At 39.4% G+C, this 15,683-nt stretch overlaps 1 protein-coding gene across 1 annotated transcript in view; it reads left to right on the top strand.

The window, feature by feature from the left end:
• Positions 1–15,683, top strand: part of LOC306882332 (inactive tyrosine-protein kinase 7-like) — an 84,464-nt gene continuing 68,781 nt past the window's right edge. Inside the window, exon 1 of the mRNA XM_079436881.1 lies at positions 1–279. Within this exon, the coding sequence (XP_079293007.1) occupies positions 198–279 (82 nt within the window). The 5' untranslated portion in view covers positions 1–197. The remainder of the gene's footprint in view (positions 280–15,683) is intronic.

Here is a 15,683-nt window from a genome sequence, read left to right as displayed (position 1 = left end):
AGAAAGAGAGAGAGAGAGAGAGAGAGAGAGAGAGAGAGGGAGAGGGAGAGTGTAAAGTGACCCGTCGATCCGGTGAGGAGCGCCGAGACTCTTACCGGAATACAGCGATCACGGATCTCGCCCCGCGCCGCTTTCATCTCGGTTAGTTGTTTGCGTGTCGAGAAAGAGAGTAAGCGCACTTTATAAACGCGGAAAACATGGACGGATCACCGGGCACCGCGCCGACGCGACGCAGATCCGACGCGACGCTGGCCATCTTCATCATCTTCAGTCTCGAAGGTAAGGTCGCGTTCAGCACCGGTTAGTGTGAGGGACAGCTGTGAGATGATGCTGCTGATGATCAGACTGTTTGTGGAAATCATATCTCATCAAAACAGATGCTTCAGTATCGATCAGATATCAGTTTCCACATCATCACGTGTGTCAGTGATCAGATCAGAAGAGCATGAAGGAATACAATACAGTAATATAACAGCCAATCAGATACAAAACAATCAAGAAGTAAATAGAGTTGTGATGTTCAGACGGGCTTCAGGAGGAAACCATGTCTTTACAGCTTTTTAAACCCAGGAAGGAAATTAAATGTAGACATATTTGACTTGTTTTGTTGAGTTCACCTGTATTTTCTGGTTTAGTGTCTGTGATGTGTTCAGCTCTCAGATGAGAGTGTATGAGTGAGTGTGTCTGTGTGAGAGTGTGTGTGTCTGAGTGTGTGTCTGAGTGTGTGTCTGTGTGAGAGTGTCTGAGTGTGTGTGTGAGTGTGTGTGTGTGTGTGTCTGTCTGAGTGTGTGTGTCTGAGTGTGTGTCTGTGTGAGAGTGTCTGAGTGTGTGTCTGTGTGAGAGTGTCTGAGTGTGTGTCTGTGTGAGAGTGTCTGAGTGTGTGTCTGTGTGAGAGTGTCTGAGTGTGTGTGTGAGTGTGTGTGTGTGTGTGTGTGTGTGTGTGTCTGTGTGAGAGTGTCTGAGTGTGTGTGTGTGTGTGTGTGTGTGTGTGTCTGTGTGAGAGTGTCTGAGTGTGTGTGTCTGAGTGTGTGTCTGTGTGTGTGTCTGTGTGTGTGTCTGTGTGTGTGTCTGTGTGTGTGTCTGTGTGTGTGTCTGTGTGTGTGTCTGAGTGTGTGTGTGTGAGGTCTTGAGTCGCAGGACTGATTTTTAGTTCAGGGGTTTCAAAGCGGGGTAAACCTTGGTTTAGTTTAGAAATAAAACGGTGTAAAATGTAAAAATAAATAAGATTGCATTAGGTAAATGAATAAATGTTATCAAAATAATGAACTAAAATTGTTTAAAATAAAGCAATAATAAAAATACTTAAATGCATGCAAATAATCCATCAGTTTATAAAATGTACAGTACTGTAGTATGCAGAAAAAAACAATGTAATAAAAATATTTTCTACATAATATATTTTTTACATAATATTAATTATTCACAGTAGGGTCATTCTGTGCCAAATCAACCAAACATCCCCAGCTCAAATTTTTATTTATTTTTTTCTGTAGAAAGATAATCATTTATAGTGATAAAAGCCAAAATATGAATGTCATGGATGAATATTTACCGAGTAATGCACTATTTTGTAGAGGGGGGGTCAAAATGAGAAGTTTCACCTGAGATTCAGAGCCAGCGTCACAATGTTATTTTTACACGGAGATTGGTAGCTCTATTATTAAAATCTGTTGACTTTAGCAGTCTTTCTTGCTTTACGTGCCAATGGTGACCGTTCAAAAATACATGTAAATATTACACAGTACATTAAAAGTTAAAAATTGACATTTATATATGAAAACAGAAAATTACTTTTAAATGAATGAAACTGAAACTAATCTAATATAAATTGAAACTGATAATTTAACACTGAAGTTAATATATAGATTGTTTTAGGGCCAGTAAAAAGCAGGAAAATCCATATTCTGGGTTTTTTGTGTGTCTTTAAAAGTCTTAATTCACCCATCCTCAAACGAAGGTCTTAAAAGCTCTTAAATCAGAGCAGAAAGTCTTCAATTCATAAAGTCATAAATGTTGCATACACGGCAAAAAGTGATTTTGTTCCTCCGCATTTGTTTTGTTTTCATAAATCAAAACACATTTACTGGAGATGCCAAATGAAGCCTAGTTTTCTGAGAAATTGAGTTTATGATTAAAACAAGAACAAATATCTGTCGATGGGGGATGAAAGCTTATTTTCTCTTTGAATTAAGTCGATTTTTCTGATTCCATTGACAGATATCTGCTCTTGTTTTAATAGGCTGCTCATAAATGGTTCTGTAATCCGGCATTATTGAATACGGAAGTCATATATTTTCATTACATGGCAGACGACAAAGAAAAAATCCTTGAAACATTGAACTAAACGTAAGATTATGCAGTTAAATGGATGTCTGGTTTGGAATAATGAATCTGGAGTTTACTGAAAGCGAATGGCATTAGAGTTATTGAACGCGTATCAAGGTTTTTATGAAGGGTATGAGCTTTAGAGCAATCTCTCTCAGTGCATTTCCAGTGCTAAGAGGAATATAATGTCTGTTCTGAATCGGTGAAGAGCAGCTGTTTCTCTCTTCTCCACCTGAGGAGATCCAGTCTGGCTCAGACATGATGAATCTGTGTTTCTCATTGATATAGCAGCTGTGGATCGTAGTTTTGTAATCTGAGCGGTCCTTGAGATTATAAGGAGCTGGGTTCTGTGGCTAAAGGAGAGGTGCCATGAAATGTAAATTGTTGTATATCTTATTAAGAACAGTTCATTACTAAATGTTGAGTTTGTAATGTTTAATCACAGTGTCTGGTGATGTATGCAGGGTTTAGTCTCTTAACTCCGCCCTGAAAACTCACGCTCATCTGCATACGCTTCTGAGTGCCACGCCCACATCTCCACATCCAATCAACAAGTGCTGCACTGAACCAAGTCCCACCTACATTTGTTTCTTTCTGTGCGTTACGCTGGGATGCATGAAAAGATCTGTCTTCACTAAGCGCTATCGGACAGAGCAGATCTGGTTATGATCTGGAGTTCATATGAATGGTTTTTGTCGAAGGGTTGAGTTTGTGTTGATGCTGGTGTTTCAGAGGAGTTCAGCTCTTCTCAGAGGAGTTCAACATGGTGACAACAATTAAAGCAAAGCAAAGACGTCTCTTATTTCAGCTCATTCCTTTTGACTTATCTTTAAAGATTTAAAATGTTTAGCCTTTTATAGATTGCATCTTCATTACCAGACGAAAGCTTTTGAACAGTAAGAAGTCTCTTCTGCTCTCCAAGCCTGCATTTATTTGATCCAAAGTAGTAAATGGTAAAATTGTGAAATATGTTTACTATTTAAAATATCTGTTTTCAGATAAACACACGAGTGAATGTTACTAATGAACTAGTCTGCAAGGGAAGGAATGTCATGTGATCTTATAAGAAGAAGACGAGATCAGATCATGTTCTCCATCATCATCCATGCGATCAGCGTTTATATTCGCTCTCCTCCCCCACTTCTGTCCCGATTCGTGTGTGTGTTGTCCCATATTTCCTATAGTGCACTATAATAACTGCGATCTCAGTGCACCCCCACACGCTCTTCACACGCAATGCTCCTCAATCCCTACGGATCAGAGCCCAGCGGAGGATGGCTTTGTGATTTCCACCATCCTAATGATCTCTGACTCGCTCTGTTTCAGGTTTATTGGATGACAGATACTTTGACATTCATTTGCTGCGTTGCTGCATGCATTTAAAACAGTGCAAAACAACACAAAGGACTATTTGGAGCAGATTGTTTTATACTACAGCATGACTTTATTGTCATTGAATGTCACACGGCTGAAGTGAGCAGCGTTTCATGTTGTGGTGTGAACTCTGGCTTCTCTCAGTTTCTGTTTGTGTTTCCCAGAGAGCAGCGGATCTGATTAAAGACACGTGTTTATGATGTTCTGTGTTCCTGGAGATGCTTGTGATGTAGAAACACGATCTATACTCATGGGTCAGTAGTTTACCGGTCTTCAGTACTAACCCAGCTAACAAAAATATGTTCTAAACACATTTACATTAAGTTGTGAAAATGTTAGTTCTCATCCACGTTTTAAAAACATTGCAAACCTTAATGGAACATTGCATTTTATAATTTTTCCAAACATTATGGGAATATTGCATTTGAATGTTCTCTGGACATTTTGAAATGCGGAGTAACATTTAAAAATGAATAAAATGCTCAGCTAAAGCATTTCTGAAAACCATTTCATTATTAATCTCCATAATGAGTCTCGCTGGAGCTGTGTCTCTGTGGCTTCTCAAGATTCCTGACGCTCAGGCTGTCACGGAGCAGCTCAGTGATTCTCGATATATCTGATGTCTTTATTTCTGTCTCTGGTGTTTGCCGTGCGCTCTGGCTGTCAGATGGCTGAGATGAAGGATGCGAGAGAGTTTGCTTCCAGGTCACTGGTGTGTGTTTTTGTGGATTTGACAGAGTTCAGTCGCGTCTTCACCCGTTGGATTTCACTCTGTTTACTCTGCTTAGAGTGATCACTCTGTTTACTCTGCTTAGAGTGATCACTCTGTTTACTCTGCTTAGAGTGATCACTCTGTTTACTCTGCTTAGAGTGTTCACTCTGTTCATACCATGGAGCAGCAGTACTTACCACACATTTTACAAGATCAGATGTTTGTCAGTTGTGCTCTGGATCTGCAAATCATTCGCCATCGTCTCAGTCTGGTCTCACACTTCTCACTCTCGATGAGAAGCTCAGCGTCGCGCCACATCTTTACATTGTTTTGAATCGTTGCTAGGTGTCGCCGGTGTGCGAACGCTCTTAGAAAATGTGTCTGAATTTTAAAGCTGTGGCGCGACGCTGCTCTTCTCATCCAGTGTGCGAACAGCTTCAGTCATCTCTCCTTACTCTGTTTATGTGGTAAGTGAAATTTGATGTACTGTTACAGGCAAACAATGGCAATCGTTATTTGTTTTCCTTGCCGTTCTGAATACAGATTTATGCTTCGGGCACACCCCTTACTCCACCCCGCCCCCCGATGTTATCGTCCATCGCAATGTTTCTCTGCAGACATCGCCCAACCCTACAGTCTTGCTCTCATTTTCCCCTTACAGTTATTATTTTCTCAATTTCTTTTATTGATATCCATGTTTTTTCCCTGTGCATCACAGATAAGCTTTAATGTTCAGCAGTAATGCACTTAGAATGGAAGGAATCAGCGAAACATGTACTGTATGAAACTTAGGGTTGAGTAATGTTTGAATTTGATCCGATTCTGCTTATTGATTCAGATTCTTTATGATTCCATTGTGATTAAAGTCAAACATTTAGATATCAAACATATTTATTCTGTGTCTCTTTTTGCAAAACATTTCGTTGCAGCTGAATAACATGAACAAAAATCAGCCGGCTGCATAAACTGGACTTGATTAAGAGCTGTCTGTGTGTAAAACAGAGCCGCACGATTCTGGATAAATTGAGATTTTTTTATTTTTTATGTGTTACGACCTGAGTTTCTTGTAGTTGCTGTGTATGTGTTTTTTTTTCTCCCTTCCCCTCTCTTGTTCTGTCTGATCTCTGAGCTCATTGTTGGTTCGGACACGTTTGGGTTGAGAGCCCCTGGATCCCTCCTCCAGCCGATGATCAAACTTGTTTCTTACTGTAGATCACCTTAATTCATTTTTAACGTTGTATTCTAAGAACGTGGAGCAAAGGGGTGTCTTGCCGTTTAGTTTTTGCTGTTTTGTGTTAGGCAGTTAGGGAAGTAAAAATGTATTTTTGATTAGGTTATTTATATATCTTTTTTCTTTTGTTTGTTATTTTGGCCTTCGGGACACCTTGAAGAGATGCTCCTGATTCCACTTGTTTGTATTAAATAAATGTAATCATTTTTCCAGCATCATGTATTTGTTTGATTATCGACGGAGTGTATCGTGCTTGGATGGGGATTCCAGAACCACAACCCAGCTTTGTTATGCCCTGTTTAGAGACGATCTTTACTACCCCCAGACACAGGGCGTAACAATTGGGGGCTCGTCCTATTCTTTTTAGAATTAGAGGATTTATTAGATGCAAGTTAAGAAATTTGCGGCTCTGTTGGTGAGTACAATTTATATATTTATTTTCCTATGTTTTGACGGGCAGCTATTTCATGGGTGGTGGGGAAGTGAAAGGTCGGTGGATATGGCGTTTAGTTTAGAAGCGTTTAAACAGGCTCCTTCTCGGGACTTGTAAAAAAAAACTGACTTGTATTTACTCGCTGACTTCTATGATATTTCGTTGACGAAAACTGGCAGAAAGCAAGAAGTGCGAGACGTAATTGATGCGGCACTAACACAGCACGGTATTCTACAACTGAGTCCAAACGTGAGTGCTGTGGCTAGTGATGAACAGGCTCTGATCTGTTACACTCATTAAGGGGTGTGAAAAATGAGCTATTCAGTTAAAACAGTTAGATCTGGAAATTAAATGTCAGGAGCATACTACTCAACTCTTGCGTTTTAGGCCGTGTGAATTAGAAACACAGGCTGATCGGCGTACAACAGGTTCAGTTAGAGCTCAAATGGTTGTGCCGCCTCCTCCGCTTAATATGCCCATTGATTCTTCTTCGTCTTCTGTGCCTCACGTGTCTGTGACCTCTGTCAGTGCAGCTGATTTTGATATAAGTCGTCATTTTACGCTCGTGCCAGTATTTAGGGATAACGAGGTAGACTCGTATTTTGGCGCATTCGAGTGAATAGCTGTTGCGTTACGCTGGCCTGGGGAGGTTTGGTCCCTCCTGATACAGTGTAAATTAACTGGGAAAGCCCAAGAGGTTTGTTCCATGCTGTCTGTTGCTGATAGCTTGGATTATGACAAATTGAAAAGTGCAGTGTTAAGAGCTTATGAATTGAGGCTTATAGACAGAAATTTCGTTCACATGTTAAAGATGCCAGTCAAACCTATGTAGAATATGCAAGGGGATAGAATGTGCTTTTTGATAAGTGGTGTTACTCCAGCAGAGTCGCTGATTTCGATCAACTTCGTGAGTTGATGTTGACTGAGGATTTTAAAAACTCGTTGCCGGATCGAATTGTTGTTTATTTGAACGAAAAGAAAGTTTCCACTCTTGCTGAGGCTGCCGTGTGTGCGGATGAGTTCTCCTTGACTCATAAAAATGTCTTTGTAGCACATCGTGAATCGCATCCTCCATTTGGGGAAAAGGGTGCTAAAATTTAGAAATCGTCCAAACAAATAATGCCTATTGAAACGCGTGAATGCTTTTATTGTCACGAACTTGGCCATTTGATCGCGACGTGTCCCTCTTTGAAAAAGAAAAGTAAGGCCAAGTCGCCCAAAAGTGTTGGTTTCGTTCAGAAAGTTGGTGGTCATTTTGGTTTAAATATTGATGCGGCATATGATCCTTTCGTGTGTCAGGGAATGATTTCTCTTAGTGGTTTGGATCGGGATTTGGTTCCTGTAACTATGTTGCGTGATACAGGGGCTAACCAATTGTTTGTGCTAGCTAGTGCACTGCCATTTTCTGAGAAAAGTTATTGCCGTTCTGATGTTCTTATCCAAGGTATTGAATTGGGTTGAAGGTTGAAGGTACCGTCGCATAACGTGTACATTCGATCCGGTTTAGTAACATGTTTTGTAAAGTGGAAGTGCGTCACAGGTTGCCTGTGAATGGTGTTGCCTTAATTGTTGGTAACGATTTATCAGTTCCCGAAGTTATTGAAAATCCTGTGTATGATTCTGTTACTTCCGGTGAGTTAGCATCAGAATATCCCTCGATTTTTGAGTAGTGGTGCTGAAATGGAGATAGCTGAGTTGCCGCAGTCCGCTGACAAGGTTCTGATTTCTGCTGAACAGAGAAAAGATCCGTCTCTATTGTGCTGTAGGAAAAGGGCGGTAACTTTGAAGGACATTGATTGTAAATCCGTGGCATATTTTCTGGACAATGATGTGTTGAAGAGAAAGTGGACTCCAGCAAGGTCCTATGGTTTAGGTTGGGATACGGTTTACCAGCTCGTAGTACCTAAGTGTCTACGCAACCAAGTTTTGAGCGTAGCTCCTGATACGGTCGCTGGCCATTTGGGAATTACTAACACGTGTTATCGAATCTTACGTTATTTCTTTTGGCCTGGTATTAAATCCGGAGCAGTATTGCCGTTCATGTCATGTGTGCCAGGTTGTAGGAAAGCCTAATCAAATCATCCGTCCTGTACCTCTTCAACCTATCCCTGTTTTGGGAGAGCCTTTAGCTCGGATAATCTTGGATTGTGTTGGGCCGTTACCACGAACCAGATCGGGTTATGTCTATTTGCTCACGCTCATGTGCACGACTACTCGTTATCCGGAGGCGGTACCATTGCGCTCATTAAAAGCGAAGGCTGTTGTGAAAGCTTTGGTCATGTTTTTTTCTACGTTTGGTTTCCCGCAAGTGATCCAACTGAAAATCATGCATGTTACATCTAGCCCGAATCATCATGAGACTCAAGGAGTGCTTGAAAGGTTTCAGCAAACTCTAAAACCCATGTTGAGTAAATACTGCGTCGAGTCAGGAAAGGATTGGGATGAAGGGCTGCCTTTACTGATGTTTGCGGTCCGTGAGACCGTTCAGGAGTCGCTGGTAGGGTGACCACCTGGCAATAGATCTGTTGCGGCACAGTAGATGTGATTTTGCGGGACAATGCGGGACACGTGTGAGACAGATACATTTACTACTGTTATGTTATTTAAATACTGATTTACATTACATCCGTTGTCTTGTGCGCGATTTATGTTTCTGCCGATGGATGCCCATTGCCCACACTCCAGGTTGCGCTTCTGGCAACATTAAATCCAGGAGAGAGTATAAGTTTTGAGCTTGCACACGTAGCCTTATGTCTGATCGAGAGAGAGCGCGCATCTGTTTTGTGTGAGAGTGAAGAGAATCCTGCAAACAGAGACATTTGCTGCATTCCCGCATTACAATAATGCGCTCTGGACACTTGTCATTAAAATAACGCCATAGAAACCGCCTCAAATGAACTATTAAAATGAGAAGAAAGTCGTGTCTGAAAGCTGCAACCGTTTTTTTTTTTTTTTTTCAATGAAAGGAGAATATCGTGTTTTTCCGTGTGCGCTCCACCATTTCCGTCGGTGGTGCTCGAGCCCTTGATGAGGTCCGCACATCCTTTGTGCCGTCCACGCAGTCGTCATCTGCGGAAAACTCCCTGTCTACGACTGCGTGGGTTGGTTATTTTCTTAGCTAGAACATGCAAATGGGGTTTTAAATGCCAGTCAGTTTTTAATGTAGGCCTATTTCTTATTTTGGTATTTCAGTTTCTGGGATGAAAAAAAAAAAACATACAGAATACATAATTGAAATGCGGGACGCACCTTACGTCTTGCAGGATGCGGGACAAAGCTCCCAATTTCGGGACTGTCCCGCAAATTGCAGGACGGGTGGTCACCCTAGTCGCTGGGGTTTAGCCCGGCGGAATTGGTTTTGGGCATACGGTGAGAGGCCCACTCAGAATGTTGAGAGAGAACTGGCTATCTGAACAACGGTCTGAGTGCAGTCTGCTGAATTATATCGGTGCTTTCCAGGAGAGACTGCGCGATGCTTGCAAACTGGCTCAGAACGCTTCGGAGAGTACACAGATACAAATGAAAAGACGTTTTGACAAGACTGCTGTGGTTCGTTCATTCTCTGAGGGGGATAAAGTTCTGGTTTTGTTGCCAGTTCAGGGTGATGCACTGCAGGCTAAATTCTCTGGTCCGTACATTGTTGACAAGAAGCTGAGTGACACGAATTATGTTATTCCAACTCCAGAGCGACGGAGAAAAACTCTTGTGTGTCACGTGAGTATGCTGAAGTTGTATGTGAGTCGTGAATATATACATATTTATATAATCTATATTTATATATAAATATATTTAATATACAAATATATAATTTTTCTTAAATATATACATAATGTGTATATTATGTAAACAACTTTTATTTTGGATGCGATTAATCGTTTGACAGGAAGCACTCAATAGAACTAAATAATCAATCAGTCGATCAGCATTGCTTTATTTCTCATGTGTTGTTCAGTGTATTGTGTCTCATAATTGTGTGTTTTATTTACAGTAGCTTATGGTTAAATCCCACATCTCTGCTTTGTCCGGGTCAAAGGTCACTGGCCATTAGCAGCCTCTTCCTGTTATAACCCTGTGGGTTTGTGTCTGATGTTAACGTTTGGACCGGATCTTTCACTCAGCATCATCCCTGCAGACCGAACGCTTCTGAACGCCGTCACTGGGAGTGTTTTGACGAGATGCTCTGGAAATAGTTAGCGTGCCGTCTATCGCTGCTATGGTATAGAACGGCGCTCAGGAACTGCGCTGAAGGTCGTGCGGAGAGGGAACGCTGCTTTCCTGTTGGTCAGGAAGTGTTTGGAGGAAGTCCTGCAGCTGTGTTTGTCTGTGTGGCAGATGGAGTCTCTCTGATGATGATGATGATGCTCTCCTCACAGATAAACTGCTCATAGCTAACACTAGTTGAACTACAGTCAAGATTCCCTGTCAAAGAGCAGTCAGTAGGGCCTCATGATTTCTGCAATGCGGAATCCAGTCAGAAAAACAGAATTTACAGTTTAATGTCACGGAAGTTTTGTGTTCTGCGTGTCTCTGTGAGAATGAATGATGTTTGTTTACTACACACATACTGAAGCGTGTGATGCTCGCGGTGATATTACCGTCTGCTGTCTCACTAAATACAGAACAACATCTCCAGACCTGCTCTGAGAGGCACTTCATCAGCATTTTAACCTTTCATTTGAGTAGTATGCATGGCAACCCGTCAAAATAAAGGTTTGGTTTAACTTGAAGACATTGTGGCAGAAATATATTACTATCATTCAGTAGAATGCAAGTAATACTGCTACTACTGTTGAAAAATTAATAAAACTTTAAGGAATAATCACACAATATTTCTTCCATGTTTTAATTTGGCTAGAAAATCCTATTTATTGGCCAAAAATACAATTAGTTTCATTTTCATGTTTTATGCCTTCATTTGATAACCAAGAAAAATGTAAATAAGAATTTCATAAGGCTATTGCAAGAATAAATAAAAATAGTTTTTATTCTTTTCAAATGATTAGACATGCTAAAACAACCATAAGGTGTGAAAAAATTAACATTGTTGTTAAAATTTAAATAAATGGATGTTAAATTATTAATTAAAATCATGAAACATAGTAGACATGCTTTTTAATTAATAAACTTCAATTTAACCATTATTCTGGGAGTCCAGAAAAATGAAACCGGAAAAAAATGATAAATGAAAAATTTAAATCGAAAAAACGTAATTTGGAAAAAATGGAACAGATTTCAGTGGGTTGCACTGCAGGTTAAAAGATGGTAGTGAACTATACTGAATCTGTGACGGGAGGCCGTCCAAACAAACCTGAGGTTCAGAGCAGGATTAGAGTTGACCAAACCAAACAAATCAAAGCTGCTTTAGATCAGGTTCACCGATATAAACGTTCTCCGTAACTCAGAGTCTGTGATTAACTCTAGATTATGTACAGCAAACAAACAGTCACAGATTTAACTGACTTCTCGCGAAAGTCAGCGCATTTCGCTTTTCTGCTGAAGATTAAGAGATGTCGTTATTAAAAATATAATGAGTTTAAATGCATTTACAAGGCAGTAATAAACACTGCCGCTGCAGCAAAAGTTTGAGCAGAAAGAAAATATAGTTAACACAATTTATATATTTTCACAAAGAGCTCAAAAGAAAAAACATACGTTAGTCATTTTTAAAGCTTTATATATTTAATCTTATATGTACTGTATGTAGTTAAATTAATTTGCAATGCAAACTTTAATATTAATTGCCATTTCATATAGTAATTATTTGGAAATATAAGTATATAAATAAGTCATTACAATTCATATAATATGAATATAATAAATAATTAGCAACAAAAGCAACTGAAACCGGCTTCGTGCAACAGGCCTCTGGAACCTGGACCGAGCAGAAGCTCAAATAGAAGAGTGTTTCCATTTGTGTCATATGCTTTCATCAATACATCATTTCCAGTCTTTTCCCACCATTTCTCTTATGTCAGTGTAGCAAATTTTTGCTCAAAAGGGAATTGAATATAAATAATTACAATTAATTATGATTAATTACAATTATTTATATCGGCTGACAGTAATAACTGTAGCAGAATTAAATTGCCATCAGCTGATCTGTCCGTCCAGCGAACATTCAGTGCAAGTTCATATCTCTAAGAAAGGATATTTCCTTGGCCACAGAAAATACTTTCCTATTAATGCATTGGAGCATGTAGCGAGGGTCAAAATCGTAAAGAGACATTTAATTTGCAAGGCAGAACCAGAAACTCATGTAATTTGTGCACACAACTTTTATTAACTAAACACTAACGCAGACTAGTCTAACAAACAAACATACAATCACTCATACATGGGGAAAGGGCAAATGAGAGTTGATGGATGAAACCATCAGGAAACCAGAGAATGAAGCTATGGAAAGAGTCAGTTAACCTCCTGAATCAAACCATCAGCGCCGTTTATAACGGGGTCTATAGCTTATACTAAACCTCTGTTTCGTTTAGTTAAATGTACCATACTTGCAATGCTTTTGGTCACTGAACAAGTGTCTGGATGCAGTCTCGGATGAAGGTTCTGATGGTTTGGTGGTGTTGGAGTTCTTCAAGTTCTTCCGGGTTTGAAGGGTGATGAACTCCAAAAGATGTTATTCTGGATGGTAATTGGCAGTTTCTTCCCAGGTAGAAAGGGAAAAAGAGCTAAGAAAGAGATCTGCTGAGGTCCGAGGATCCTTGGTCAAGGAAAGTCAAGGCCACAAGGCCTGGCACAAAAACTTAAGGGTCCAGAAGAGTTCTAGCTCACATCCTCCTCATCCTCTTAGGAGGGAAATTTTACGACTCTTTGTCTCCATGCATGGTAATTTGCATATGAACTGGATTTGAAGTTGATATACAAACTATTAAAGATTATAGACCACTTATATGTTGCATAGTTATCGACATATAATATACGCTCTGAATTAGATCATCCGAAGACGAACTGATAGAGACCAAACATGGTAAAAGTGAGGTAATATTAACTAGTGTTCTATCATAAGCATGCATAAAACAGTATACACAAAAACATATACAAGAACAGTAATAATATACACAATGACCTTAAGATATGTGTTCATTCAAATAAAGGTTTTTCTATTAATTAATTAGAGAAGAGTCTATTTTTATGGCATGATGTGTCTTTCCTAAGGGGATATAAAGTGAGTGTTGCTCTGCCCGCATTCCTTTGAGCAATAAAACATGGGTTATCAGATGAGTTATCAGATGGGTTATCAGATGAGTTATCAGATGGGTTATCAGTTATCAGATGGGTTATCAGATGGGTTATCAGATGAGTTATCAGATGGGTTATCAGATATCAGATGGGTTATCAGATGAGTTATCAGATGGGTTATCAGATGGGTTATCAGATATCAGATGGGTTATCAGATGGGTTATCAGATGAGTTATCAGATGGGTTATCAGATATCAGATGGGTTATCAGATGGGTTATCAGATGGGTTATCAGATATCAGATGGGTTATCAGATATCAGATGGGTTATCAGATGGGTTATCAGATGGGTTATCAGATGAGTTATCAGATGGGTTATCGGATGAGTTATCGGATGGGTTATCGGATGAGTTATCGGATGGGTTATCGGATGAGTTATCGGATGGGTTATCGGATGGGTTATCGGATGAGTTATCAGATGGGTTATCAGATGGGTTATCAGATGGGTTATCAGATGGGTTATCAGATGAGTTATCAGATGGGTTATCAGATGGGTTATCAGATGAGTTATCAGATGGGTTATCAGATATCAGATGGGTTATCAGATATCAGATGGGTTATCAGATGGGTTATCAGATGGGTTATCAGATGGGTTATCAGATGGGTTATCAGATGGGTTATCAGATGGGTTATCAGATGGGTTATCAGATGAGTTATCAGATGGGTTATCAGATATCAGATGGGTTATCAGATATCAGATGGGTTATCAGATGGGTTATCAGATATCAGATGGGTTATCAGATGGGTTATCAGATGGGTTATCAGATGAGTTATCAGATGGGTTATCAGATATCAGATGGGTTATCAGATGGGTTATCAGTTATCAGATGGGTTATCAGATGGGTTATCAGATGGGTTGCCATGGAACCAGGGGCCTGGAGTCGTTCATATTGGTCATATTGGGACCCAGTATGTGTATTGGGTGGGGGGGTCTGTGACTATTTGTTAATTTAATGACTAATTGATTTGTGAAATTAAATGCAAAATCGTGTGTCTGATTGGTCCAAATGCTACATTAGTTTTAATCTCTGCTCTGTTATTCTAACATGTGAACACAGTCAGAATGAGTAGATGTACAACTTTTCAACAAATCGTAGAGATCGTGTCCTTTTATGTCCTGTAGATGTGTCCTATTTATGGTTGCATGTAAATATATCCATGCATCTTTCAGTTGGCAGGACCATTTGAAGTTATTAACACGTTAAAGTGATATAGAAACATGGGTGAATGAGAACTCAATCCGGTAGCGACATACTGACGGACATTCAAAGTATATTTTGGGTTTCGGTCAAATGCACAGAAAAATATATTAATGTAAACAGTTGGTTATGTCTTGGGTGAAAATAAACAGTACAGAGAAAATATGATACGTGTCTGTGTACTGGATCAGTTTCTGTAGCATTTCTTACCTGAAAACTGTTAGATGTACCTGAACTGTTTACTTCATTTGTGTCTTTGTTCTGTTGTGTTTAGGGCCGCAAAACGATTAGTTGATTCACAATAAAAGTTTGTTTACTTACTATGTGTGTGTGAACTGTGTTTATTTATTATGTGTATACAGGTATATAAATACACACACACACACACACACACACACACACACACACACACACACACGTGTATATTTTAAATATCTGCATGTATTTGTATGTAAACACTTTATAATTTATATAAATATTTTACATATAAATCTAACATTTTTCCTTAATATATTCGTGTGTGTGTGTATTTATAGTGCTGTCAAACGATTAATCGCATCCAAAATACGTTTTTGTTTACATAATATATGTATGTGTACTGTTTATGTATATATAAATAAATACACACACATACAGTATATATTTTGAAAATATTTACATGTATATTTATATTATTATATTATATATATTTAATATATAAACCTTTTTCTTAAATATATACATGCATGTGTTTGTTTTTATATATGCATAATAAATATACACAGCACACACACATATATTATGTAAACAAAAACGTTTATTTTGAATTGATTGATCGCTACTAATGGTGTTGCAGCCCTAGTTGTATTGATGAGTTAATACAGTGTTAGTGTGGAGTATGACCGTAGCATGTGTCTGAATCTGATCAGTCATTGGTTCGTGTTGATTGTTGTTGCTCGTGTTCAGGAGGGGCTGTGTTTGATGACATCACATGATTAAAATGCAGAGAAAGAAAAGCTGGAGAAAGAGTAAACCGGTGCAGACTCCTGTAATCAGGCCAGGGACGTCTCTTCATTCAGAGCTGGAGTCGCTGCCAGCGATGGCTTTATTCTTCCTGTAGTTTCCTTTGAAGCGAGCGAGCAGGTAACATCTTACAGCAGGAGAAGATCCTCTGAAGTCTGTTT

The sequence above is a fragment of the Barbus barbus genome, assembly GCF_936440315.1.
Source record: "Barbus barbus genome assembly, chromosome: 16".
In the NCBI taxonomy this organism is placed as follows: domain Eukaryota; kingdom Metazoa; phylum Chordata; class Actinopteri; order Cypriniformes; family Cyprinidae; genus Barbus; species Barbus barbus.
This window is presented reverse-complemented; position numbering and strand designations above follow the sequence as displayed.